Source organism: Cicer arietinum, chromosome 4, assembly GCF_000331145.2.
Source record: "Cicer arietinum cultivar CDC Frontier isolate Library 1 chromosome 4, Cicar.CDCFrontier_v2.0, whole genome shotgun sequence".
Classification (NCBI taxonomy): domain Eukaryota; kingdom Viridiplantae; phylum Streptophyta; class Magnoliopsida; order Fabales; family Fabaceae; genus Cicer; species Cicer arietinum.
In genome coordinates this window covers 5419634-5447022 of record NC_021163.2, presented here as the reverse complement: position 1 = coordinate 5447022, position 27389 = coordinate 5419634, and the positions used below count along the sequence as shown (strand labels likewise).

At 30.3% G+C, this 27389-nt stretch overlaps 6 protein-coding genes across 9 annotated transcripts; 1 reads left to right on the top strand and 5 right to left on the bottom strand.

The window, feature by feature from the left end:
• Positions 1 to 1333: 1333 nt before the first annotated feature.
• LOC101504586 (uncharacterized) lies at positions 1334 to 6981 on the bottom strand. The gene is made up of 9 exons (XM_004495676.3): positions 6220 to 6981; positions 5230 to 5478; positions 4831 to 5130; positions 3953 to 4612; positions 3799 to 3867; positions 3249 to 3416; positions 2743 to 2959; positions 2292 to 2636; positions 1334 to 1886 (listed from the first exon to the last, which is right to left on the bottom strand). The coding sequence occupies exons 1-9, from the start codon at positions 6784 to 6786 to the stop codon at positions 1795 to 1797; spliced, it is 2667 nt and encodes an 888-aa protein (XP_004495733.1). The 5' UTR covers positions 6787 to 6981; the 3' UTR covers positions 1334 to 1794.
• Positions 6982 to 8545: 1564 nt separating this feature from the next.
• LOC101504904 (uncharacterized GPI-anchored protein At5g19250) lies at positions 8546 to 10330 on the bottom strand. The gene is made up of 2 exons (XM_004495677.4): positions 10119 to 10330; positions 8546 to 9308 (listed from the first exon to the last, which is right to left on the bottom strand). The coding sequence occupies exons 1-2, from the start codon at positions 10204 to 10206 to the stop codon at positions 8791 to 8793; spliced, it is 606 nt and encodes a 201-aa protein (XP_004495734.1). The 5' UTR covers positions 10207 to 10330; the 3' UTR covers positions 8546 to 8790.
• Positions 10331 to 11774: 1444 nt separating this feature from the next.
• LOC101505210 (NADPH-dependent aldehyde reductase 1, chloroplastic-like) lies at positions 11775 to 14992 on the top strand. Its single transcript, XM_004495678.4, has 4 exons — positions 11775 to 12076; positions 12707 to 13083; positions 13506 to 13864; positions 13987 to 14992. The coding sequence occupies exons 1-4, from the start codon at positions 11789 to 11791 to the stop codon at positions 14007 to 14009; spliced, it is 1047 nt and encodes a 348-aa protein (XP_004495735.2). The 5' UTR covers positions 11775 to 11788; the 3' UTR covers positions 14010 to 14992.
• LOC101505532 (amidase 1) lies at positions 14240 to 17467 on the bottom strand. The gene is made up of 9 exons (XM_004495679.4): positions 17198 to 17467; positions 16907 to 17059; positions 16640 to 16764; positions 16374 to 16499; positions 15687 to 15869; positions 15305 to 15452; positions 14996 to 15164; positions 14593 to 14727; positions 14240 to 14508 (listed from the first exon to the last, which is right to left on the bottom strand). The coding sequence occupies exons 1-9, from the start codon at positions 17305 to 17307 to the stop codon at positions 14386 to 14388; spliced, it is 1272 nt and encodes a 423-aa protein (XP_004495736.1). The 5' UTR covers positions 17308 to 17467; the 3' UTR covers positions 14240 to 14385.
• A 464-nt stretch (positions 17468 to 17931) lies between these two features.
• Positions 17932 to 19963, bottom strand: LOC101505864 (uncharacterized). Of its 3 annotated transcripts, none has more exons than XM_004495680.4 (7): positions 19869 to 19963; positions 19568 to 19797; positions 19397 to 19476; positions 19262 to 19317; positions 19034 to 19146; positions 18549 to 18610; positions 17932 to 18456 (listed from the first exon to the last, which is right to left on the bottom strand). In XM_004495680.4, exons 2-7 carry the CDS (start codon positions 19772 to 19774, stop codon positions 18159 to 18161), a joined length of 816 nt encoding a protein of 271 aa, XP_004495737.1. In that variant the 5' UTR covers positions 19775 to 19797; positions 19869 to 19963; the 3' UTR covers positions 17932 to 18158. The 3 variants fall into 3 exon arrangements, with proteins under 3 accessions (XP_004495737.1, XP_012569969.1, XP_004495738.1); XM_012714515.3 differs by having other exon boundaries at positions 19568 to 19794; positions 19869 to 19941; XM_004495681.4 differs by having other exon boundaries at positions 17932 to 18453; positions 19568 to 19919.
• A 704-nt stretch (positions 19964 to 20667) lies between these two features.
• Positions 20668 to 23735, bottom strand: LOC101506399 (root phototropism protein 3-like). Of its 2 annotated transcripts, XM_004495682.4 has the most exons (4): positions 23454 to 23735; positions 23241 to 23310; positions 21707 to 22777; positions 20668 to 21187 (listed from the first exon to the last, which is right to left on the bottom strand). In XM_004495682.4, the coding sequence occupies exons 1-4, from the start codon at positions 23576 to 23578 to the stop codon at positions 20828 to 20830; spliced, it is 1626 nt and encodes a 541-aa protein (XP_004495739.1). In that variant the 5' UTR covers positions 23579 to 23735; the 3' UTR covers positions 20668 to 20827. The 2 variants fall into 2 exon arrangements, with proteins under 2 accessions (XP_004495739.1, XP_073223211.1); XM_073367110.1 differs by lacking the exon at positions 23241 to 23310 and having other exon boundaries at positions 23454 to 23592.
• Positions 23736 to 27389: the final 3654 nt, after the last annotated feature.

Here is a 27389-nt window from a genome sequence, read left to right as displayed (position 1 = left end):
ATGTTAAATTATTACCAATATTATTTGTTCACTTGTACAGATTGCAGGTCATTGATTACCGTATTAAGATAAATATTATAATATTTTAAAATGTATTGTAAAATGTTATTAAAATTTAGATCCAAATATTCAAATATAATATTTTCTTTGAGACATTTATGTAAAATATTAATACATATATACTCTTATTTATCACTAAAAATACTATAGTAATGTCCTTTATTCTTTCTACCGTTATGTTTTTGTCATTAATTATACCATTAAGATATAAAATGAATTTAATTCTTGTAGAGAAAATATTTATTTTAATTATTAGAATAGTAACCGTAATAAAATCATTAATTGATAGTTTGAATATTGGAAAAATATTAAATATTAGCAGATTTTTCTTGATGAAATAAATTTAGGGTAAGTAGAAATTATTTTTAAAAAATCAATGGAGCTAGTTTGGTGTGAGGGAATTTCACATCTTTACTTAGAAAATAATTATAAATTGTCGATACAGTTATAAATAATTGTAAGGTTAATGGGATTATCTTTCGTTGATTAAGCGTATTTGGTTCATCATACTTAATGAAAAGACAACATAAATGCTCATTAGCTTGTCAATTTCAACCTTACTATGTACTTTTAGAATTTTATCGTTTTAGAGACCGTTCCTAATGAGCTTAATGGTCACCTTTTTTATAATATATTTTTTAGGCTTACATGCTTAGCAATGTTGGCTTATAACTGTTTAGTTTGTTTTTTTAGACTATGCCTTCTATTGTAAAAAAGAATACCGACAAATTTATTTTCTTGTGCTTTGTACCAAAAAAATAATAATACAAATACACATAATAAAAAAAGAGAATACAAATAAATGATTTAATGCATTAAATCAAAAATATTAACCACACTTTTTTTATTGGAGTTAGTTGTAATACTAGGTGATGTTGATGTAGACATTCTAAGAATGCATTTTAAAAAAATGGATATTCATTAATTTAAATTTTTAAAAATTACATTGAGAACAATATATTAAAGAATGCATTTTCTGATGTTGAGATTATTTGCAAATGTATATAGTATAGAGATATAGATTCCTTCACGGTTTACCTACTTTTTCTACTTCGCTTTTAGTTAATATTTAATTAATAACTACATAGCATTCAAAAAACGTGGGTTGCAAAATTAACTCCAGTGATATAAATTAATAAGCATTCAATGCATGGTAAATGCTCACAATGTACATCTATTTTTATTTTAAATAAAAATAAAAATAAAAAATTTAAACTTTTAGATTGAAGACTAAGTGCTTGGTTAGTTTCATAGTAAAATTCTTTAACTCGAGTTTGCAATGGTCAAACATGGTATGACTAGATTTTGGTGATATTTGGTTACAAACAACAGCATAATTTGACAAGCAATATCATTCCCTCTGCAAAACTGGATGGAATCCAGAATTCTACTATACGTAGTGTAGATCTTCTTTATCACTAGTAATATTTTACACCTGTAACATTTTGTTCCAAAACTTCCACTTAAAGAATGGTACCTATCGAAGAAAGAATTAACTTTATTGGTGACTTTGCCTGATTAGTAACCATGTGATTTTCATCCCCCACAAGCCACAACGATCTATTCCCACGTTAACAACAGCTGCTTATGTGCCTCACCCCAACTAACCAAGAAAAAAAAGGATTCTGCCACAATCTCACTGATTTTTCTTAGTGTGAATAAATCTTAAACAACACTGAAAAATCAAGTGGAAGAATCTCCTTGTTTTAAGAGACTCGACTGAATTAGAATGTATCACTTGGGAGGATCTGAACTTATTAGATTGACCCACAAGTTTGCGAGATTGATGAAGTAGTGCTTCCTATTCCATGTCGCCAAATTTAACCCTGATACATAAAAATTAGGAGACAAAAGGATTACATGCTGAACAGGATAATAAGGTAGTTGAGATTTCCACAATCCGTTTTTAAAATGAAAAGATGAAAATATCACATCTTTCCCACTTCATTTAATAAAAGCAATCTTTGAGCTATTGATCCAAAACAGATAATATCTTCTTTTTTGTTTTAGTGAGTACAGTGACAAAACTCACACTACGAAGTACAGAGAAGAGGGATACAACGAGGGTTCAAACCCGTACTACAACATATCAAATGTTCCAGCAACCTCTTACCATCTAAGTTGGACTTACGGGGCATAATGCAGAAAGAATTATTTACTATTAAAATAAATTTTCAAGTCATATTTTATCAATTGGGTTTCAAAGATAGCAAGGTTTATTGCACATATACCTGGTATGCAACCAGCAGGCAAGGCTGACAACTGGCACGTAATTTCTTCTCCTGAAATTACATAGCTTTGAAGTGCATGCTCATCAAGCTCATGAATGTACTTAATGGATTCAACTAATTCCCTTGAGATGCCATCCGCGTTAAAATTATTCAGATTTGATATACTAGAAAGTGCTTCTTCAAGACCTGACTCCAACCATAAGCTATTACACTCGTTCAAAAGGGCAAATAAACTTGTACGATCTATGGAACATGATAACATCCATGGTTTGTGAAGTTTGGCCGAAGCTCCAATAATTTCTGCCACTCTATAAATTTCTCCGAGTGCATGAACATACTGAACACCTATGTGAACCCACGACCACAGAAAAAGGAAGAGGTTAAATCATACTCCATAAGTTCATTTGCATCAGCAGCACATGACAGGGCATGCTTTAATCATCTAGCTTACCTTTTGTGATAGATAATAACTGGTCATGGACATTCTTTTGGACTGCTTCCTTCCAGATATAAGCACCGTGTTTCAGCTCTTGAGAACAAACAAAGGCAATCTTGTGCCATATGGTAAGATAATTAGATTGTTCTTCTCCCGATCCCAACTTGAGAATTCTTAATGTTGATACTGCATCTTTCAAGAGTTCCATAGCAGATTTTATATCCGTCTCGGCCTATCCAAATACAAACATAATCATGCAATAACAAGTGCTGTCAAGCTAAATGGTCCAGTAAGAAGAAGGTTATAAAAAATACTACAAGAAAGTATAACCCTTATCCAACCATTAATCTTACGAACTAAAAATTATTATTACTTATGCTAAAATAGTTATGTCAACATGTCATTGTATATTATGTATTTAGTATATAACTATTAAACTCCTACATTCACAGCACATATTTGCACACACAAGAATAAAACTTGAAAATACAACACTCAATATTTTTGAGAGATCAACATACCATAGACAACCTTGATGCTAGTTGGTATTCTGATTCAACAGGTAGGAACTTTGGTTCCTTCAAAATGTTGAGAAGATCATCAAAGTTCACATTTCTCGGTGAATAATTTTCTGATAGATATTCAACAGGTAAGCTCATATGATGCTGATGCAGTATCTCAGAATGTTCCTGTAAAAGAAAAGATAAGTAGGAATAAATGCATTTAATTAATAACAAGGAAAGACATGCACAAATAACAAGCAGAAGAAAACCAATTTCACAACATATAACTAATGGTTTTGTTGAGTCATTTTTGACAAAGGCCTTTGACCTAATGAACACAAGTCACAACCATGCCATTAGGCTTAGGTGTAGGCTCAGGGTTCTGGTAGATTTCGTGCTAAAATCCTGCCAATCTACCTTGGGATTTTCTAATTCTTCCATGAAGAGAATTCTATTCCCCTATCCCCTTCCCAGGTTGTACAGTTGATATTGTTTGGGAAAAATAAATAGCCACAACAAAAATATTAGACAGGAAATTTGATAACTATAAACTAGTTTATATTCTGACCTGAAATTCCACCTCAAGGGCTTTTGCTTTTGCATCTTCACCCGAAAGAGCCGCAACATCTTGGGCTTTCTAAGAATATATGTTGGTGAATAATTTCAGTGCCAGTAAGTATAATCCAATTTTTATCAAAGAAAGATTAGAAAAGGTTACCTACCTTGAAGTTCTGAAGATGGAACAGGACATCATTGCACAATTCATCCTTCAATTTGCTAAAAAACTCCACACAGTCAGAAGGTTCTAATTTGGTTGATGACTCTGTCGATAAATCTCTGTGATCTATAGTAGATGTCTGATCTTGACTACTTGTTCCAGATATAGCATCCTTAAATTCCCACGAATCATCTTCAAAACCATCATCACCATTGATCAAATCAGAATTTAAATCTTTCAAGGAAGTCTGCAAACCATTCTCATTGACTTCTGTTGAATGATTAAAAGAAGTCTTCTGTGCAGATTGTTGGGCGAATTCGGTTTCAGGTGAAGCATCCTTAAAGTCCCCAAAGTCATCATCAAAAGCATCGCTGTCAACCAAATTGGAGCCTGATATTTCGGGGTAGGCAAGTTTCTGATTTTCACTTGCTTTTGGTGTTACATTAGGAGAAGCTTTGTTTTCAGCTTGACTATATAAATTCCATATCAAATCATTGATAGATAAATTGGAACAAGGACTATGAAAGTTGGTCTGTATTGGAGATACTGGTGCATAGGGAGACAAATCTTGAGACGCAGAATGTTCATTTGCATCTGGCATATCATCGCCAAAAATTGACAGAGGCAAAGCTTCCCTACGATTGTCTGAAGTTATAAGCTGCTTCTGGAAATAGAAAGAACAGTAGCAGGGACAAAATGTTTAAAAATTATAAATACTAGTTGACTGTTAGACAAAATTATGTGCCATAAGAATGATTCATGATTTTTTTAGCGGATCCATAAGCAAAGTTTAAGAACACAAGATTGAATGTCCTCTTTCAAAAAACTAAACCCAACAATACCTCATGATAAATAAAATATGATATCAAACTGATTTAGTACCTCATGTTTTATTCCTATTTCCGTGCCTGCATCCTTTGATTCAAACAAATTGACATCTGAATCAACATTTATATTAGTTGGGGAGGCATTGCGTTGGTTGTTTTCAGTTTTGAAGTATGACTCTGAAAATAGACTGTCTTCACCTAGGGAACTAGAATTGAAATTAAAGCCAAAGCCCCGCCCATTAGATTGATGAGATTGTGATGCATGAGATGGATCGATAGTACTATGGGAAGCTCCCTCATCATCTTTAAGTACTTCTGTAGCATTGGGATACATTTCATCCTTTTTTGGTGCTACCTAATACCAAAAATCCACAATTAGACTGTTTTCATGCATATTCCTCAATAATCTGAACAATGTTAAATAAAATGAGGAAATCATGTTTAAACAACCCACCAAAGTTGGATTTGATCCTGGCCATGAATGTGCATTCTCCAACTTCCCAAAAGCTTGATTGAACATCATAAACCCAGCTCCAATCTCATTTGACACACTTTTTGGAGCTGGCCGTGGGCTGTGAGATGCAGAACTGGGACTGAACTCAAACCCAAGGTGCCATTCACCAACTTTGTCAGAAATCCCGGCGGATGAATTAAACAAAGCATCAACACCAACCACACTGTTACCATGCTTTGGCGCTTCAACCTTTAAAATATAATACAGATTATCAGTGAAATGAAGCCCTTACATGAAGAAAAAAAAAAGGTCTGTATAATTAAGCAATCACATGTTATTGTGATGAAATGAATTTCTTGCCCGAGAGCATAGATTATTAATAAATTACTTCAATTTACTACACCATCACAAAAAGTAAAGCATTGATAACAAGGTAACAACTGATCAATACCCACTCACATTTCTTTCCAACCCTTTTCCTCTCATTTCAATGCAATTGAATCAATTACCCTTGTTCCTCCAAGTGAAAATACTTACATGAATATGTATAGTGCATAGCTTTCCTAAAGCTAGTTCCTACAGAACAAGCCATATACAAAATATCTATCCACATTTTTTGAAGTCAAAAGAGCAAAAATCAAGCAAACTTTGGAGCCAATTTGGATTGACTTATTCAAACTTATCTATGGGCAGAAACACTCATTGGAGCTTAACTACTGACATAAGCTCTTGTGAGAAACTGAGAATGCCTACTGGAGCTTATGAAAGCAACTTATGACATGTCTATAAACTATTTTCAGCTTATTTCCATAATAACTTATGAAAATGGTTTGACATAATTTAATAGCTTGTACATAAAGCACTTATGCTATGCGTGCTTAATTAAACAATTACTACTCTATCTGATAAGCACTTATGCTATACAGTTAATCCAAACATGGCCTACATTTATATTACTTTGGAATATTTACGTCAGTTTCAGGCATTTACCTTAACATTCAAGCTTTTGTTTCCATTTTCCCATTCCGCAGACTTGAATTCCCATCCATCATCGTCCTCGTCCTCATTCTGATTCAATTCGCTTGCGTTCAAGTTCATTGAATTAGGAGCAGAGACATTGGATATCGAAACTGGTCCGTTTTGAGAATTAACCTGAGGTTGCTGATAATACAAACCGGAAATTAAATCATTGATTCTAACGGAACCGTTAGAATCGGATCCAGTTTTGACGGCACCAACACTATTACTTTTGTTGGAGAAAAAATCATTGGAAGAAGAATCCGGCTCTTCATCTTCCTCGCCGAAGATTGAAAGCGGAATAGCTCCGCGAGATTTGTTTGCCTCAACGGCCATACTGTTGGTGTCGTTTACACGTTTATCGACGGGATCCGGGAATACCGTAAATGGATCAAAGGATTTTGAGGAGGTGGTGCCATTGATGTGGTCGTTTTGAACGGCGAAGTTGTTGTGGTTAGAGGTAAAAGAGAATGGTTGATTTGGAAAGGAGGCGAACTTGAAGTCACCGAAGCTCTCGTCGTCTTCCTCCTCCTCAGCCATAGCTCACAAACTCGCTTTTTCTTTCTCTCTCGGTTATGGTTACTAGCGTTCTATCTTACGGTGGCAATAGCTTTTTTTTTTTTTTTTTTTCTTCTTCTTTTCTTTATTTGACAAGAAGCGTTTTTTTAAGTGTTTTTATTTTTATTTTTTATGTTGGCAGATCTAATCTAGTGAGAAATAATGGTGACTTTGACGTGTGATGGCACCACTACCTACAGCTTTCATGTTTCTCAATGGTGAGTGCAAATCATCATCATCATAAAATAAAATTACATGGATCAACAAATTGATTTCATTGACTGCATTGCACCACTACATTTATCAAAAACAAAAACAAAAATTAATATATTGGTTTCATATTGTTTATCTACATTAAAAATAAACTTATTGTCTGAAAAATAATCAACTTATAATTAATTAATTAACTATTTTGACTAATCTTATTATTAATCCATCATCTTCATTGTATATAATAATTCTTATGATAACTAGTGTCCGGATGTATTTGGGTTATATGCAATCACATTTGTCGTTTTATTTTGATCAAATGATCGAAATTTTATAATAAATTTTAGTTGTTTTTTAATAAAAATACATTTTTAAATTTTAATTATACGATCAATATAATGTGTTTATTTGGTATCATAACTCTACGACTGTATATAAACTTGATCGGTGTGTGGACATGTGCCAACAGTGGGACTAAAATCGGATTAAACATTTTTTATAAATATATTTTATACTAAATTTTAATTATTTTTTAATAAAATATATATTTTTAAATTTAAATTATCTTATTTTAATCAAACGATCAATATAGTGTATTTGTTTGGTATTACAACTCTACCACAGTCTATAAAGTTGATTGATGTGTGGACATGTATCAACAATAGAACTAAAAATCAGATTAAATATTTTTTATAAATATATTTTATAATAAAATAAATATCAATTTCAGGACTAAACATCTATGATATTGTCTTACAAAATAAAATTATCCAACAAAGCACTACGTTATGCCACATTTTTTTTACAATTTAATTATCAATTATTATTGTATTAGATTAAATATTAAGATTTAGATTTTTAAGATAAAAATTCCTAAATTTTTAAAATCAATCGTGTAAGTAATAAGGTCACACGAAAAAGACTAAATAAATTTATTGTCTTAAAAATAATAAATAATAATCTTGAGAGTGATATAATAGATTAATTATCAAATTTGAAAAAGTTAGACGTTGACAAAAAAAAAAAAATCATAAAAACTAAAAATTAACAAACATTTTATAGAAGTAAGAGCAAAATTTTATATTAATTAAAAACATGTTTAACACCCCCGCCCTTTTCCCTTTTATTTTTTGCAAGTAACCACAATTAAAAAATAAAATAATAACACTCAATTTCTCTACACGTATTAAAACACGAACGCAAATCCTCCTTTAATGGAATTTATCAGAGAGAAACCCAGTTTCCATCATTTAATTATTTTAATATTTTTTATTTTATTTTAAAAGAAATAAAAACTGATCACTTCACCCTCGCTCTCATTCTCATGCACCCTATTTTTCGCTAAGATGTAAATTATATTTTTTTTAAAATTCCCACATTAATGTATGATTTTTTTTTTTGTGAACCATATATTTTATTTAAATTTTGTTTGGATATGTATAAGAAATGATAAATCACTGTGAGTTTTTCAAATTTAAACTTAAAACATCATTTTCAACATTAAAATATAACACTTGATAATCTAATTAAGTTTCATATTCAAGACCAACTTAAATTTTATTTTCCAAATATAATCAATCAAATTCCAATATACACAATCCCTTACAAGTACACTGCAATATCATCAACAACTTCACAAAATGATAGAACACTCCAATATACAAAAAAAAGTACATAAAACAAAAAACAATAACAAAATATCTCAATACCAACAACAAAAAAAAGTGAATATAAAAAGAAAAAGAAAAATCCACCAAATGAAACAGAACAAACAATTTAGCTGAACAGTAAAACGAGCACACTCAAGAAAGTAGTCATCAACACCCAATGACCCTTCATAGCTTCACCAAGCAAAGAAGTAGCAGAAGAAAAATCTCCAGAAGTAGTGTTTGTGCTAATAATGAGAACCATCCACTCATTATCAGAATCAGACCCAACCCCTGCTATTACATACTTTGAATTTTTCAAATACTTTATATATCGATTAGACTTAGTATAATTAGAAAACAAATTATCAGGGTCCAATTTTGGCACACAAACAGGCATAATCACCCCATCTTTTGTTGTGTTGATGCTTATCTTGCATTTCTCAACACTCTTTTGGAAGTTAGGAATTTTGGGGTTGCTACCTGGTAAAGGGTAATAGTGAAAATAATCTTCACAGTGCTTATCTTCTAGATCATTTGCAATTTTGTTGGCTAAACAAGATGGTTTGTCACTTTTCTTAAAGATTGGAAGGTTTAACACTTTTCTGTAAGTGTTTATGTCATGAAGTAGATCCTTCTGCTTCTTCTCTAGAAACCAAAGCACACACATATTAGACATAATATTTACATAAATGTCTTATAAACAAAAAAAAAAGTTTTGACATTACACTCTCTGTATTTCGAGCACATTTTATATTAATTTTTTTTTCTTTTTGAAATTTGAATCAACTGTTTTATACTGTGTCAAATTTTATATCCAAATACCAGTAATGTTATATTTAGTTTCCTAAAAAACAGACAATACATTTAGAATGTTTATATGTAAGTGCTTTACTATAGATTAGATTGAGCAAATATCTATCTAATTATAAATCTTCTATCTACTTTTTTTCTGCTAAAAATTATCTATATATAGACTCATAGACCTTATTTAGAAAAATAAGTAGGTAAGACAACATGATATTTCGGTGTTGTGATAGAAAAAAAGATAGAGAGAAAATAAAATATTAAATAAATATAAAAAAATAAATATCTAAATATCATTGCTGTTTTCTTTTTCCAAATATATATAATTTTACATGATAAAATTTTACATTTATTACTTTTTTCTTTCCTTTCTAAACCCATCTTAGAGCATGATATTTTACTAATTAATATATTTAGATAAATAATTTAATTGAGTGTGTGTAACATAAGTACTCATTATACATTTATTTATATATATATTTCTATAATAAAAGATAAAAAAATAAAAATAAAATTATTTTATGCAAACTATAAAATGATTTTATAAACTATTTTTAAGAACTTGTAAAAATAAATTAAAAAGGCATGTAATAATTTCAAATAAGCGAGTTTGAACATGTCTTAAATAAGCATGACCCTATAGTGTATTACCTCTGCAGGCAGCGGCCACTTGACTTGGAAGCAGGTGGTGGGTAAAGACAAATAGAAGAAGGTAGAGACCAAGTTTGAAGGTTGACATGGTAAAATTAATAGAATGCAATAAGGGGTTAAATTGATAGAACTTGTTGGGTTGGAGTGGATAATACCCTCAATAGAGTTTTACATTAACTACAATATGATCATGTATGAATGTGAAAGACCCATTATCACACATTATATATGACCCACGGCAGGGGAAAATAACTTTGATGTGGGAAGTGGAGAAATAATACAATGAGGAAGTAACAAAAATTATGATACATTTTTTGTGCTAAAAATATTGAATACGATTAAAAATTGAAAGATACTAAAGAAAATAGTTCTCTATAAAAATGGTAAGTGTAGAAGTATAGATTTTTAGTTATTTTTTAAACGTAATATAAAAATGTAAATTGAAAATTTATTATATTGAAGTTATAAATTATTTCATGCGAAGTGATTTTTTAAGAAATATAGTAAGCAATTAATAAAGGTGTGGGGGGAGTGCTTCCTTGATATTGCCTTATGCTTTCTCATTAGAGGGAGATACTCTCTACTTTATGGGTACTTTGCTTGTGTAACTAGAGGAGCTTGTGCGATACCATTATTCTTCTTGCATAGAGGAATTTTTTTTTTTTAGTCAAACATATAGGAAATTTTGTTAGAACAAGATATGGATGGTGCATTTGAAAATATACAGTAAGGCCCAATAGGACATAAATAATTAGGGTTACACTTAGAACAAACTCCATATCTGAATTTTGATGAGACTAATATTAGGTTAAAATGTAATATTTTTTTACGTTTAATTGCAGTTTTAGTCGTCCTATTTTTACTAATTTACGAAATTGATCCTCCTATTTTAAAAGTCGACAGTTTCGATCCAGCTCTTTGATTTTTTAACTGAAAAGTGATCATATGTGATACGTTAAATAATGTGACATATAATATGATGATGTATCAATATCCATGAAATTGAAATAAAATGTCATGAAAGCTTAGATTTCAACTTCCAATTTTTTTCATATTTTTAATTTAATTAATGACATATTAATAGTTAATGCATCTAGATAGTTTTATATCATAGAATTGTATGTTCCGTCCTTAAAAATATGAAAAATCGTCATTTTTCAATTAAAATATCTGAATGAATGATCAAAATTGTCGATTTTTAAAATAGGAGGACCAATTCCGTAAATTGACAATAATATAGGAACCAAAATCGCAATTAAACTTATTTTTTACTTCTAAGTTTCATACTTTCCGTGATTTTGACTTATGCGCTATTTTTCAAAATAACAATTTTGATCTCATAATTTTATTTTATTTTGTAAAAGTTAAATTCATTTTAATTTTGATCGAATCAACACGAAAGAAAATTCATTTTAAATTTTTTGTAAACACAGACGTAATATTTAATATATATACTATCACGTAAATATTATTAATAAACATATGTTTTATAATCCGAATGTCATAACTATTTGATTTTTCTTTCTATTTTCTGTGTATGAAAAACTTCTCCCTACCAAAGCTTACCACATGGAAATGGAAAATTTAGAACCTATAAAAAAACCTTCATAATCCGAATGTGATAACCATGCCACACGTGCAGCATGTTCAAATGTCTCACTACGCACTATATGTTTAACCGCACACTTTCTTCATCAAGATCTCTGACAACAATATCCACCTTATGCATTAATTTTCCTTCTAAAAACAAAACTCATCACTCTATACCAATATTATTTCCAGTAACTCAGAAAATCTCCTCCAAATATTTTCCCAATAATAACTTGTTTGTAAGAATGGCTTCCGGTGAACAGAAATTCCCACCACAAAAACAAGACACACAACCTGGGAAAGAACATGTTATGGATCCATTACCCCAATTCACTAGCCCTGATTACATGCCATCAAATAAACTTCAAGTATATATATATATATTCACCTTCATTATTATCACCATAATAGTTATATTGAATCACCATTTTGTTCCAAATGATAAGAATTAGACAATTAGTCACGGTATTTACAAAATGTGAAAAATCATTCTACAATCAATTTAGATAGTAGAAAAGTTTTAAATCAATTGGTGGTGTGATTTTATCTTAGTTTTTGTTTGCAATGATAAAATTTAAAGTTGTTTTCAATTTAAGAGATAATTTTGTCATTTCTTAAATTTTGATATTAAATTATTCAAGTCATGCACACATATTTTTGTTGTTGTTGTTAACCCTCCTGTTTCCAAAGAAAGCGACCCTGATAATTATCCATCGTTGGATCCATATTTACGATTCTTTACACTAATAGCTTATATAAATTAAACTAGTGTAAGTTTTGTTACATTATCTATCATCATTCATCAGTCAATAACAGTAGTTGGATCTAAAAATATTTGACAACATGTACTATTAAAGTCATACAAGGTGATTTGTGATTGGTTAACCATTAAAATGTTTTAAGTTTTACACTAAGATTGTATCAAAGTTAATATTTACTGATTGCTAGATATATATAGAAATTAAATTTCATGGTTTTTTGCTTGTGTTAAATTACAGGGAAAGATTGCTGTAATAACAGGGGGTGATTCAGGGATTGGAAGAGCAGTGTGCAATTTATTTTCCTTAGAAGGTGCTACGGTGGCATTCACATATGTGAAGGGGGATGAAGACAAGGACACAAGGGACACGCTAGAAATAATCAAGAATGGCAAGAGTACGGATGCGAAGGATCCAATGGCTGTGGCAGCTGACTTGGGTTTTGATGAGAATTGCAAGAGAGTTGTGGATGAGGTTGTCAATGCATATGGTCGCATTGACATTCTCGTCAACAATGCAGCTGAGCAATATGAGTGCTCATCAGTGGAGGAGATTGATGAGCCAAGGCTTGAGAGGGTGTTCCGGACAAATATCTTCTCCTATTTCTTCATGACAAGGTTAGTACAATTGATTGGGAAAAATTCAAGTCCTACGTTGAAAAGAGATCAGATCTAAAATCTAACATTTATAAAAGTGAAATCACCCACCTTACAAACAAATTTTCTAAAGGTTGAGTTAGATAACCTGAATTTTAAGATGATATAACTCATCTAAGATCTACTGGATCATATGTTATTAGATCACTGAGGTCACACTCTAGATGTCCTGTGTTAACATATTGGATGATAATGTTTGACAATGTGTATATCAGTAGTTGTAGTCTTCACCTTCTAATTTTTTTGGAAAAAATATTTCTCCAAGGACACATGAGAATTTTACACATGTTTGTTGTCAATTTTTTTGGATGAGGTTGTCAATTTTTTTTGGGTATACTGTATATATTTCAGGCTTAGAAAGTAAACATGACATATATTTACAGGCATGCACTGAAGCATATGAAGGAAGGTAGCAGTATTATTAACACAACATCGGTGAATGCATACAAGGGAAACGCAAAACTACTGGACTATACATCAACCAAGGGTGCAATTGTGGCATTTACAAGGGGCCTATCCCTTCAGCTGGTGAGCAAGGGAATAAGGGTGAATGGGGTGGCACCTGGACCCATATGGACTCCATTAATACCAGCATCTTTCCAGGAGGAAGAAACTGCTCAATTTGGTGGACAGGTTCCTATGAACAGAGCTGGCCAGCCTATTGAGGTTGCTCCCTCTTATGTCTTTCTTGCCTCCAATCAATGCTCCTCTTATTTTACTGGACAAGTCCTTCACCCCAATGGTAACATCCTTACTTAAATGCTTGCTTCTAAGTTTATATATTGCTCCCCAGAATTATAATGTCATACATTAATTAATTGTACAAGTTTAGTACTAATTAACATTAACAAGTTTTTTTTTCAGGTGGAACCGTTGTTAATGGCTGAACAAAAATAACAATAGGGTAGTAAAGTAGTATGGTACAAAATGTGTAACTCTCTCTCAAGTCTGAGCCCCTCTGAAATTGTTAGAGATGGGGTTTGGGAGGATTTTTTTATTTCATGTAGAAACCTAAGCAAATAATATGTATTTTTTGAAGAAATGCATGTAAAAGTAAATGCAGATCATTATGTATTAAGACCAAAATACCTCTTGACTCTTGTTAATACTCAGAAAATGAGGGACGAAAATATGTCTATTCCTCAAAAGTTTTGTAGACTTTCATAAACTTCTTTGTTTCAATTTGAGTATAAAAATTTGAATACACTTACATCCTTGCAGTTATTACAAAATAGTAAATTATGCGGTCAGCTATGCTGGTTCCTATTTTTCTATGTTATCATATATATTCTCAACAAGGTGAAGTAAGAATCCATCTGCACCATTCCTGGCTACCAAAGAAACTGATACAGGGAGGTCATTATACATCCCTAGTGGTATGTTTACCTGTAAAGTGTTGGGAAAAAACCATATTAAAATAATGAAGAAATAGGAGTGTAACTGTTTCACAAACACACACATAGGAACAACCTGGCAAAATCCTGACACTCCAACAATGGACAGCAGGCTAAAAGCCCTTGCACGAAAAACGTCTAATTCAGATGGTTTTGTTTGTAGTTTAGGTGGAGGTCCTGGAACTGTGGGGATCATGAGAACACCGAAATCCTGAAATTTTCCCACAAACTGTAAGACTAAGAAGTGAACTTGTATCAAGAGCAATGATTTGGGCACATAAATAGATATATATGGCTTGATTAACATATAAATAATACGATATGTTACAAATAATTTTTTTTATTTCTTTTGGATAGACAAATGTTAGTTGTTCCTATGTTATGTTACCTCTCATTAAATGGGTTGTTTATCAGGATGTCATGGAGATTCATAAAATCAGATTCTTTGCATGACTAGAGTGTTAAGAGAAAAAGAATACCCCAAGAAGATCAGTAAGAGCATCATGCAACTCCCTTTTTATAGAATGATAGGTCTCAATGCCCTCCCCTGTTGTGCTTAGGGCTTCTGATACACGTTCTGAAATTCCAGGACCTAAATCAGGTTTGACTGCATTGATCCATTCACCATGGTTATTCTTAAATTCATACCTATGTCACAAATAGTAAAACAAAAAAGAAAGGACTCAAATTTTAACTAAAAGGAAATAAATATAAATATCCACAATCACTATAAGATTAAACTAAAAGTCATCTTTGCTGAAAGTTTGGGATGGACTAGTGAGCTACACCTCTGAAGCAATCGCATGGCACTTGAAAGTGCAGTCAGTGATGGAATTTTGTATAATTGGTCTGCATTGTCTTCACTCATGAAATGCTCTAAACTCGGTACTTTGGCCTTCACATATTCACCAAGGATTTCATGCCTTAATACATCATCTGCAGCAGTGAAGTGGATACAACAACAAAATTTCTCAGTAAAATAAAATTGTTCAAAATACATATCAAACATCATTACAGAGATGAAACAGAATAGATTTATAACTGTTGAAATACTCACATTGACGTGGGCGAGGGAAGAAATACTCACATTGAAATCTTTTGTTTTATAAATAATAAAACATAGATTTAGACTGAATTGGTATTAATAGAACTATATGATCAAACATTTACCTCCGTACAACTTCTGTATTGCTTTGATGACAGTCCGTGTAACTACATCAAAAGGAACAGTTGAAAGCTGAAAACAATCTTCTGCAATGATAATCTGAGTAGGTCTAACAGATGTGACGTGTGGCGATTGCAAAAGTACGTGTCCAACTCTGCTTAAAATCTTTGGATCCCTAGCAAACCATCCTATATGTGAATATGAGAATAACAAAAATCAATCTAGAGAATAAGGTCTAACAACTTGTGAAGCTATATTTGAGAACCTAATGCAGAGAAAGCTGTTCTTTGTGATTTTCTTAACTAGATGGCAAGAGAAAGCAAGTATTCCGTCTTGCATAAACTGTTTTTACAAGGTTGAGGTATATTGACTCAGAATATGTACTGTAAACACATTACAAACTATTAAGGAACATCAAACATGCTTACATTTAATATTATATATGCATGTTTCAAAGCATTAGATTGAAGAAAGTATCTCTCAAGCATTGTGAAGTTTAAGAGAAACAGAAAACTCACGTGTAAGTTCCTCAAGAGGTTATCTAATACAAATGTCATTAGGAACAATAATTTTATGTTTTAAAATAAAATTTATGAGAAGTAATATTATATAGCTTGCAATGTTAGTGTGTGATGTGTGTATCATTCTTCAATATCCTCTTGTACGGTGATGCCAAGATTGCCAATTATTACCCACAGTATCAAAGCTTTGTGCCATTGGGACAACTCCTGATTTCAAGATAGCACCATGAGAAGGACGGAAACCGAAAATCCCACAATATGATGCAGGCACTCTTACACTTCCTCCTGTATCAGTTCCTATAATTTGATCAAAAACATTAGATAGTTAATCTCATGGAGTGAAAGAGTATCCACCTTTAAAGGAAAAACATAACAGCATTTCAAATTATTAACCAAGTGCTGCTCAAAATAACTCATGGAATGGAAGAATGAATGACCTAAAGAGAAATCCACAAGCTTTGCACCAACTGCAACAGCAGAGCCACTTGAAGATCCTCCAGGAACTCGGTCTTCTGCACAAGGATTTCTAGGTGTGCCGTAGTGTATATTTTCTCCATTTATACTGCCAAAGCAAAATACATACTATATTATACAGTTAACAGAATTTAGCTGCTCAAAATATGCAAATAAATATAGCAGCAACTAAAGAATAGTTCTCAGAGACTATAAAACCCAACTATTCTTTAGAATGAACGAAGCCGAACCTGTAAGCCATTTCATCCATGACAGTTTTACCAACACAAGTGGCACCTGCATTCAAGAGAGCCAAAACTGTTGGAGCAGTTGAAACAGCAACCTGATGAGTCCTTGCCCAATCAGGATTCCCAAATCCAGCTACATACCCTTTCACATCAAATCTGTTTGACACAAAAACTTCCATCAAGTTCAAGATGCATAGATTCATCAAACACACGAGTCAAATTAAGTATGAGTTAACTTTGGAGTCAGAGAAATTTTGATACTCAGAATCTTAAGATATAATAAGGCTTGCTTACATGTCTTTGACTGCAAAGGTGAGTGAATTCAAAGGATGATCAGGGGAAGAAGAAGTTGGTGGTAAAATGAATTTCTCAATGAATGCTCCGTAATCTGAGGCTGTTTCCATGTCTTAGGTTTTCAAGTTTCAACCACCCACAGGTGATAACAGAAGCGCCTCTTCACTTGTTTTGTAGGTTACAAACTTCCAAGGATTGATTAAGGAGCTTGTCTTGCGAGTAGAAATTACACTGCCCTTATGATTGTTTTGAGGATATTCCAAACATTGAATTTTGATTGGCCAATCCAAATGTCCGTGTTACAACTACCATTGAATTTTGTCTTTTATGTATCCTACAAAGTTATTGCATTTTTTTCATATAGTAATTCTTTAATTCTATCATTTTATTTTTTTTACTCATTTTCACCATTTAAATTTTTCCCAACACTTAGTTGTCTCTGTTTTGTTTTAACCAAGACCTTTATTGTATTCTCCGTTTTTATATTTCATTTATACGGTTGATGTTGGAGAAAAGATATGTCTCATTGCAGAGATATGACTTAACTATAGCTTGTAAAGCTTGGAAAATTCGTCTTATAAGCCAACTTTTTGGAGTTGAAATAAGTCCAAAATCTAAGATGGTCTCTAAACAAATGTCGTTAGTTAGCTGGATAATGCTTAAAGAATCAGGCATTCGATGTTCAATGACAGAAAATGAACCCCACAGCAGTCTTGTTAGAACATCATACGATCTAGACAATGAATTTTTTTAATACATAATAATAAATATCCATTAAAAGTATATGTTAATAACTTCAGGCCCTTGGACGGAAAATTGCAATGTAGCTAGAGAGGATCCAACCCCTCAATAACGCACTCTGATATATATAAAATTTACTCCTGTGCCATTTGAGGAGTAATCCCTTTATCCAAGAATTACAACAACAAATGAGAAAAATATGGGAGAAAAAAAAAGGAATCTACTCATTTCCATCAGAGTCATCATCAAATATGTACAGGTATGGAATCACAGTAGATCGATCAATCAATTCATTTTGAGAAACTTCAGTGTTTACCCCTGGTGAGCTCCAACCTAATCGTTGAATGTATACTGCGTCATAAGCTTCAATATTCAATCCTGAAGCAAGAAATAGTTGAATTTCATACACAAATCTGTCCGTTCTTGCTCCCAGAAAAGGCCTTGCTGCTTCAGAGACTGACATCTTGAACTCCTCCTGTTTATTTTCAGGTACATTTATGCCTGACTTCTGCTCTCTACTGGAAATTAGAGAATTAACAGTAACGAGATTATTACTCTTTCTCATACTCATATAATGTTACATCAACTTAAATTGCATGAAGAAACTTACCTTGTCCATAATGCTTTGACCACACCAAAGATATGGTGGACAATGATGTCAACATCCTCCTCCTAAAGATTAAGCAAAAGGAGGTATCAGTCAAGAATAAGAGCCTGTCTGAATTGGCTTATACGATAGCTTATGAAAACAGAATATATCTTACACTACAGCAGTTTGACTTAAATTTATATTTAGCTATAGAAATAGTTTATACATAAACACATGTATGATAGATGTTTATCCAATAAACGTTTAATTAAGCTATTTATCCAAACAAAGACCAAGTGGTACTAGTTATGAAAGAAAGCTATGCAATTACTATTTATTATACCAGTCCCTTCACTCTCCTTTACCAAACAAAAACTAATAAAAAAGAGAGAGGAATCAGAAATTTCATTTATAATTAAGCACATGGCACATGCATACATAATATTTACACCAAGCTGAGAGCGATGTGTGCACTAACAAGCCCCTAATCTGATAAATTCACTAACCTGGGTAAGGGCTTGAATTTCCCTTGTTAACCAACTTTGAAGCCAGTTGTTTGGCTGATTATACTTACAAGATTTCCAATATTGCAATATATTGAATATGTCTTCTAAGAAACCTGCTCAGACAAAGTTAAAAACAAAGCATACAGTGAATTTATTGAGATGAAATGAAATGACATACAGACAGCATTATTGAGTAAGAAATATGTTGAATGAACGGGGGTAGATGACCTTGTTCAGTATAATAGCATTGTAATCTATATCTGTGTGCTCTGGATAAGATAAAACTGCACAAACAAATTATAAAATGAAAATAATAGTAAATTTTGGAACTTGTATTTATAAAATAAAGCAACTGAGACATACCAATCTTCAACATTAGCATTTACATAATGGCGTTGAAAGCAAGTTCCATCAACTCCATATATGATAGAAAAATTATCTCTCTGCAGAATAGACATAAACTACAAAGTCAATATTATAACATAATAATAACTAATAATGATTATAATCCTTAAAGTTGAAGATTAAGCAAACCTTACAAAGGGGGCATTTTACAGAAGAAATTGGAGTACGGTGGTTACCAGAAACGACGTTGGTCCAGCGTAAAATGCAATTGAAGCAAAACTTATGAAAACAGTGGTCGAGGTATGAAACTTGAATTAACGGTCCCAGGCAGATTGGGCAGGAGCAACTGGAATCATTCGAAAAATCACACTTGCTCGCTGCTGATTCATCTTCCATCCTTTTCCTCCTTCCTTCTTCTGCTGCAAAATTCAACAAATTTACAATCAATAAGTTAAGATGTGAAATCGCCTATATCACATCGCAATCGCACCTTTTGGTACCAAGATGCTTCAGGAAATTAACCACTTAAGAAAACTTTTTATTTTTTTATTTTTTTTATATCATCCTATAATTTTAGACATTGATATTCAATTTCATTATTACTTTTTATTTTAAAATATCCAAAATTAATAGAATGGTTATTTAATTTAGGAAAATAGTTAACCTTCAATGTTGTTGATGAGACCACTTTACATGTTTATTTAAATATTTGAAATATAAATTCAATGAATAAATGAATTTTCTTAAAATTGATAATAAATTTTTTAAATTTTGATCGAAAATGATCAAATTTTTGAAATTTATGTAAGAAAATAATATTATTAATATTTTAAAATATAAAAAAATTATTAAAATTAAATAAATAATTAAATTAAAAAAATAATAAAAATATAAGATGGAATTATTATGTTAAATTAAATTATAGAACTGATATTTTGTCTTTAATTTATTTCACGTTGATCCTATTTTTATTTACGTTAAATTAAAATTTATTTCACATTATCTTATTTTTATTTATTTTTAATTATAATGAACGTGAAAGCTCGTTCATAAGAAACTTAACATTGCATTCTATAAGAAATTTTGAACCCAAATACCCGGTTACTGAAAGAGACCTTACAATTTCTCATCCTACTTTGTCTAGTTATTTTTTATTTTTTTTATTTCAAATTGTATAATGAAAATGATCAATAAATTGTTGTTTTTTTTACCTCTTGGTTTTTTTTAATGAATTAGAGTGCAATGGTGTTTCCATTCAATTCAAATGGAATTATTTGACGCAAGAGACGTGCTTAGCAAGACCAAAACAGCATATTGTTGTCATTCCTATTCAACATATGAGACTGATAAATATAGCAATCAAATTTCTTATGAGGCACAACAATATAAGCTATCATAAAAAAAAAAAAAGTGTTTTCTTTTTACATAATAATCATCTATATCTCTCCTTCAATGAGTGCATATCTTCAGTTGCTTTTGGATTTTCATTTTGCAAGTATTTAGGTCCAAGAGCTGAGACTTCATCATTTCAACATCTTTTCTCATCACTTTTATCTCGTGATTCATTTGTCTGTTAAAATCTTTGCTTACCCTTATGTTTGTCTGAGTTCTAGTTCTTTGGCAATATGATCCATTACTTGCCATTGTCCATGACATGTTCACTTGTTCTAGAAGGACAAACTGTGTTGATAATTTCAAAGGCAACCTATCATTCTTCATCACATGCATACGTGCTTCTTGTGATAATCTATGGTATTCCAAGACACTACACACATTTTCTCGTTCTTCTTCTGTCAAATATGGATGTGCCTGCAAAATTGAATTAAGTTTAAGTTTTCAACAACCATATAATCACACACACAAAGACAAAACAATATATCAACCATTCATTCCAACTATTAATTAAACTAGTTAATTCAACATCCACATTCCACACAAATAGATCTTGAGCTACTGATTTAGCAATGATACAATCAATGTTTTGAAAATGGTCTGTCGCGCGATATTCGTGAGGTCATAGGTCGTGGCTGAAGGGCATCAAAGAGACACTTGCTCAATAAAGTAGTGCTTCTTAAAACATTTCGCCCTTATAGAATATCATGTTTAGGGTTGTGGACTATCAAATCTATCATAGAATATTAACTATATCTCACATAAGGTTTAAAGGATTTAAATCTAACGTTGACTGAGTTATAACTTTTTGAAGATACTCGACTCATGATTTGTCTACTTAGCTCACTCTCTATTACTCGACACAAAAAACATAAAGTGAGAGAGGACCACAAAAAAACTCTAAGTAATTCATAAATTCAATAAAATTACTATTACCTTAAGGTACATGTCAATTGCTCTATAGAGATTGTCATCAAAGTCTCTAGCATTTTGTGGCAATGCTTCAACAAGCAACTTGAAACTTTCCACTTTAACCCTCTGATCCCTTGCAACTTGTGATAGATAACCATCCACCAACCTTCCAACAGTTTGAAGTTTTGCTGCATGATTACTTGACATGCCACAAACATAACATTGCAACACTTTAACAACAACATCAACATCATACAAAGAATCTTTATCTCCATGATTTTTAACCAATAAGTCTTGAACACTACACTGCTCCAACATTAAAACAACTCTTCTTTCTACCACACACAACAACTCATCATTGATTTTCAACACCATCCCTACCTTTAACAATTGAAGCAAAAAATTGCAAGACACTGAATTTTCTTCAATAGGAAGCATTTTAATCAAACACTCTATTGAAACTCTATGCAACTTTATTGTCATGTGTTTAGGAGTCACATTATGATCAAATCCAAGTGTAACTTCAGAGAACCATTTTGTAGTCCAATATTGTATACAAGAACCAACAAGATTTGATTTCATTCCGCGCTTTTTGATCAATTGAATCACTTCAATAAAATGATCGATACGTAAAAGTGATACATCTTCAAACCACCAAGGATTATTAGTTTTGCTTTGCACATTTTGAATTGCACATGACTTCCAAGCTATTGCTTCTGAGCAACGTTTCACTATTTGTAACTCTTTGGCCCAATGGGAAATTGATTCACAACTTTTGAGTATACAAAATGTGTCTTTCCATGAAGAAAATAATAGAAAGGTTAGAAATGATTCTGTCATGGAAATGAGATTTTGTTGTTCAATTTCTTCAGACATTTCTAAGAAATTTGCGGCGGAATATAATGAAGCAATGTTGGATTTAGTCATGTCAAATTTCCAACCGTAACAGAATTTGACTACTAACTCTAAAGTTTTTCTACCACCTGGAAGATTGTCTATTCGAATGGTAGTAGTAGTAGTAGTATTGTCTTCTATGTTGTTTGCTCTTGTCAAGACAAGCCTATTCAAATATTCGCTTCTTGAGACCATGGCAAGCTGCAAAATCAATTCATTCATCATTAATTTTATTTTCAGTTAAAAATGTCAAGAGGATATATATTTGCTTCATTTCAGGCCACCTTAATTAGTTAAAAAAATACAATTTTAAGGCTTAATTAGGATGTAATAATTTTTGTTAGAAGATAGTTAGGATGTAAATATAAGATAAACATGTTCAATGATTACATCCAATGGCCAAACATGTATATCAGGATGCGCACATCTTAAATGATCCAACACCGAATCTCCTTAAAAGTTAATAAACTTTTCTGTCTAATAGATTGATCTTTGATTGAACGGTCCATTAGAAAATAAAATGTCATAGTAATATACCTTTTAATTTTTATAACCTTATACAAAATCACTTAAATTAATGATGATATATAACTTTAATGAATCCATTCTAATAAAAAAAATTATATGTTGTATAATTAATGTGAAAAGTGGAAAAATAGTCCACCTTATGCAAGTGAAAATTGGAATCACCAATTTGTATGATTAAATCATTAGCGGAATTTGCCCTGGCAATCCTGCATCAAGTAAATGAACATATGAAGAAATTGCTAGCCGATACAAAAACTAATTATTGAGCATACATATATATTTTTTGGTAGAAATGAGCATATACTAGACTACTATGTTTCAATTTTAGCATTTTTGGAAAAATGTTTACCAGTTTTGGTTTTTCCGTTTTAAGGAATGAGCAATCATAGGAACATTAGCTGGTAGGACGACACATCGGTTGCTCTTCATGGTTGCCTTATCAACACTAGGAAATTCAAGCATGTCACTCTTCATATAATATTTCTTAGAAGAGGCTTTAGTGAAGATTATTTAGACAGAAATTTAATTGTGGACTATAGTGGATATGTAAATGTAGTATATATAGACCCATAAAGTGTCCAACTTTTTTTATGGGGATAGAAAAAGCGTCCAACTTTTTAGATAGTGTGTCATCCTTCGTTATTATCAGTTATAGTGTATGTGGCGTTGAATAGAATTCGTTGCCCTTTTCCAACTTCTGACATGTCAGTGTAACTATTGGAAATTAATATGGAGAGTTTGAGTAGTAGACAGATAGAATGAAAGACCTTAGCAAATAATCAACATTACATTCTCATCCACTTATTCACAAATACATCGCCTTCATCAATTAAGAAGTTGTTCCTCAATCTGTATCAAAGTAATAACTCGTCCCAACTTACTAACCAAGCTTCATTCTAGCCTCGTTAATTTGTGGACAGGAAATTCTCCTCTTTCTATATATTTTGTTTTTAAAATTAGATATCAACTAATTTCTTTAATCTTGTGAGATTCAAATAGAAAACAAATTCTTTTTAAGAGTTTTAATGTTGTTACATGCGCAAGTTTTGATTAAGTTAGAAGAGATTAGTATCATCTATTAGAAATGATGATGAATAGAATAAGAGTTAGTTACTGTAAATTAAAAAAACAAAAAAATAAGAAAATTTTACAATAACACACTAATTGTGAATTTTAAAAGAAAAATTATATTTTAAAATAAGATAGTTAGTTTTTCCAATTTTTTTCAGCCACTTATTTATGGCCCATTTTTTGCCCCCACTAATTTATTATCTATATACTTAATTAGTAAATGCTAAGTGCGGCAAATCAGGTCCCATTTTAAATGCACACTGTTGCCTCGCTGTTTTGGGTCACTCTTTCTTTAGAAAAACTACATCATTGGGTTTGACTGAGTAAAAGTTTAAAAAGCCAAATAGTCTTGTCTTCTCTAAGAAGTTCTCTTTGTAACTTGTTCCAGATTTCAACATAGCAATAGCAAGAATTAGTGGTCAATTATTTTCCTTATGCTTTACTGATTTAAATTTAAATCTAACTCTATACTATAAACAAATATCTTCTAAAATGACATATATAGTATGCATGGTATGATAATAGGTCACTTAATATTTAATAATTTTATATTGAATATCATATAATGATCATACAGTGCGATGTTAACAAAAAAAATTAAATTAGACAAATAAAGAAATAATTACGAAAAACATATTATTATTATTATTATTATTAAAAATATATTAAGACTAATAAATAATTATATCAGTATTGATAATAGAAAGTTATAATTATATCTCTCAATCACAAATGTATTAAGATTGTGTATATGTCAACATATATTAATTATTTTTTATAAATGTGTTACAAATATTGAATGTCAAATTTTTGAATGACAGTAGTCAAATTAATTTTTGAACGGTTTTCATTTATATTGCATAATTTTTTGGAAATATGTTAAAATGACAATTTCAAAAATTTGATTAAAATCGTATTTGTAATAAATTTCTTAACTTAAATGTAGTAGATTTTTGTTTATATATTACGAAGTCGTCGTAGCAAACATAAAAACAAATTTGTATCAATTATACTCATGACATTTACAAACAACAATAACATTTCTAAAATCAAGGCAACAAAAGAATCTTGGAGTTTGAATGTGTTTGTGGTATGTATTGTTTGTTTGTTAAATTTTGTTAATATTGTATTTTTTTTTTAATAAATTTCACATATGCTTTAGATGTAAGTTATTAAATTAATTATTTTTTATAGACTAATAAAATGCATGCAAGCTTGTAGCTTGCATAGAACGTTCATTTATAAGTTCGAAGAACTTACAATAAGAGTATCGCGTATGTTCTACGACTAATTTTGGAATCACAGTATCAAATTAACATTTCATTTTAATATCAAATTGAAAATTATTGATGATGGAAAAGTTATTTCTAACATTTTCAACTATGTTGAAATTTTTTTGAAATTTTTTTAGGTGATTATGATACCGACTTTTTGGTAATAATTAGTATCATAATTACCCGAAAAATCTCACTAGATTGGAAACATAATAAAATATTGTAAAAAAGCCTTTCCATCGTCCATTAATTTTCAATTTGGTATTTATACTCATGTTTTGAGGTATATTATTTGTTGCAACTCCAAAGTTAGTGATAGAATAGACATTTATAGAAAATAATTAATCATAATATGCGTTTGTTACTATATGCAAAATAATTTTCGTAACTATGACTTTACTTGTCCAATATAATTTTATTTGTATGTTATAATTATGATTTTATTTGTTTAAATTGATTTTTTTTTATCAATATATTGTCATTAAATGTGAAAAATCATTAAATAGTAAGTGACTCGATATGATATCATTGTGTACTAATCATTTTATTGTTTATAGTGTAAATTTTATATAAAAAAATTAAAAAAAAAACTTACATAATCTATTCCAATTTCAAATATATTTAAACAACATATAATTCATAAGAAAAAAAATTCAGTTCAGTTTTTAAATATTTTGAATTCTTATCTGTTACAAATAAATTACAATTTATAAATATTATTATATATATAATAAAAATATTTTCAAATTTTTAAACTCATATATATGTATGAATTATTATTTTAAAACTCACATACAAAAGGTTTTAATTATTCTCCACGCAATAATAACAAATTCATTATCCGCGTTTGGCACAAATTTCATACTAATATGTTATTATTTTTGAATAAGAACCTCTTTAAATCAATTAAAAATCTCACAAAGACACTATTAAAAAAGCAGATGGATTAAATACGACCAACCTATTATAATACAATCATAAAAGGTCAAACAAAAGTAAATCAACAGTTTTATATCAAGACTTTAAAGTCTTTTTATCTATCCATTTATAGAACATTGACTATATATAATTTTTAATTTATCCAAATTAATCATAAATATACAAATATTCGAATGAATGAAAAATATATTAATAATAGATCTAAATCCATTTTACGTGGTCCTTCAAATTTACAAAATAATAAATTATTTTTAAAATTAAAATACACAATTTATAATAATTTAGTCCATCTAACAAGATATATATATATTCAATAACATATGTTAAATAATATTTTGTCGTGTCAAAACAACATTACAACATTTACGGGGAAAAATCTCCTGAAAAAATGACTAAAATTATTGATTTTTTAATAGTAAAGATTAAATGTTTTATTTCTTCCACCAAAAAGAGCTTTAAAATTCAAGAGTAAATAATTTTCTTTTTCAAAAAAATAATATATTATTTTTTAATTGTAATTTTGATAATTCTTTTTTTTTTATCAATTTGTAAAATTTTATTCTTTATTTTAAAATCTGGCCATTTTAGTTCACCATTCAAATGACATATGATTTTACCATACAAAATCATCTAAATATATGAATTTAATTATAAAATTAAATGATTTTAAAAATTAAAATGAAAATTTTAAAAGAGATTAATGCAATATCATTGATATTAATCATTCAACATATTATATGTCACATCACCAAATTTTAATTAAAAATTATCAAAATAAAATAAAAACTATTTAAATTAAAAATAGATGACTAACTCCATAATTTAATAAAAATAAAGTAATTAAAATTACAATAAATATATTTTTTTAATTTTTTTCAAGAAGTATATAAATCTTAAGATTTAGCTGCTCTAAATTAAGAAGTTGACGAAACGAATGAATTTTGATATTATAACCATGATCTATTGTTGATATTAGTTATTTATTACTTTATTCTGAGTGA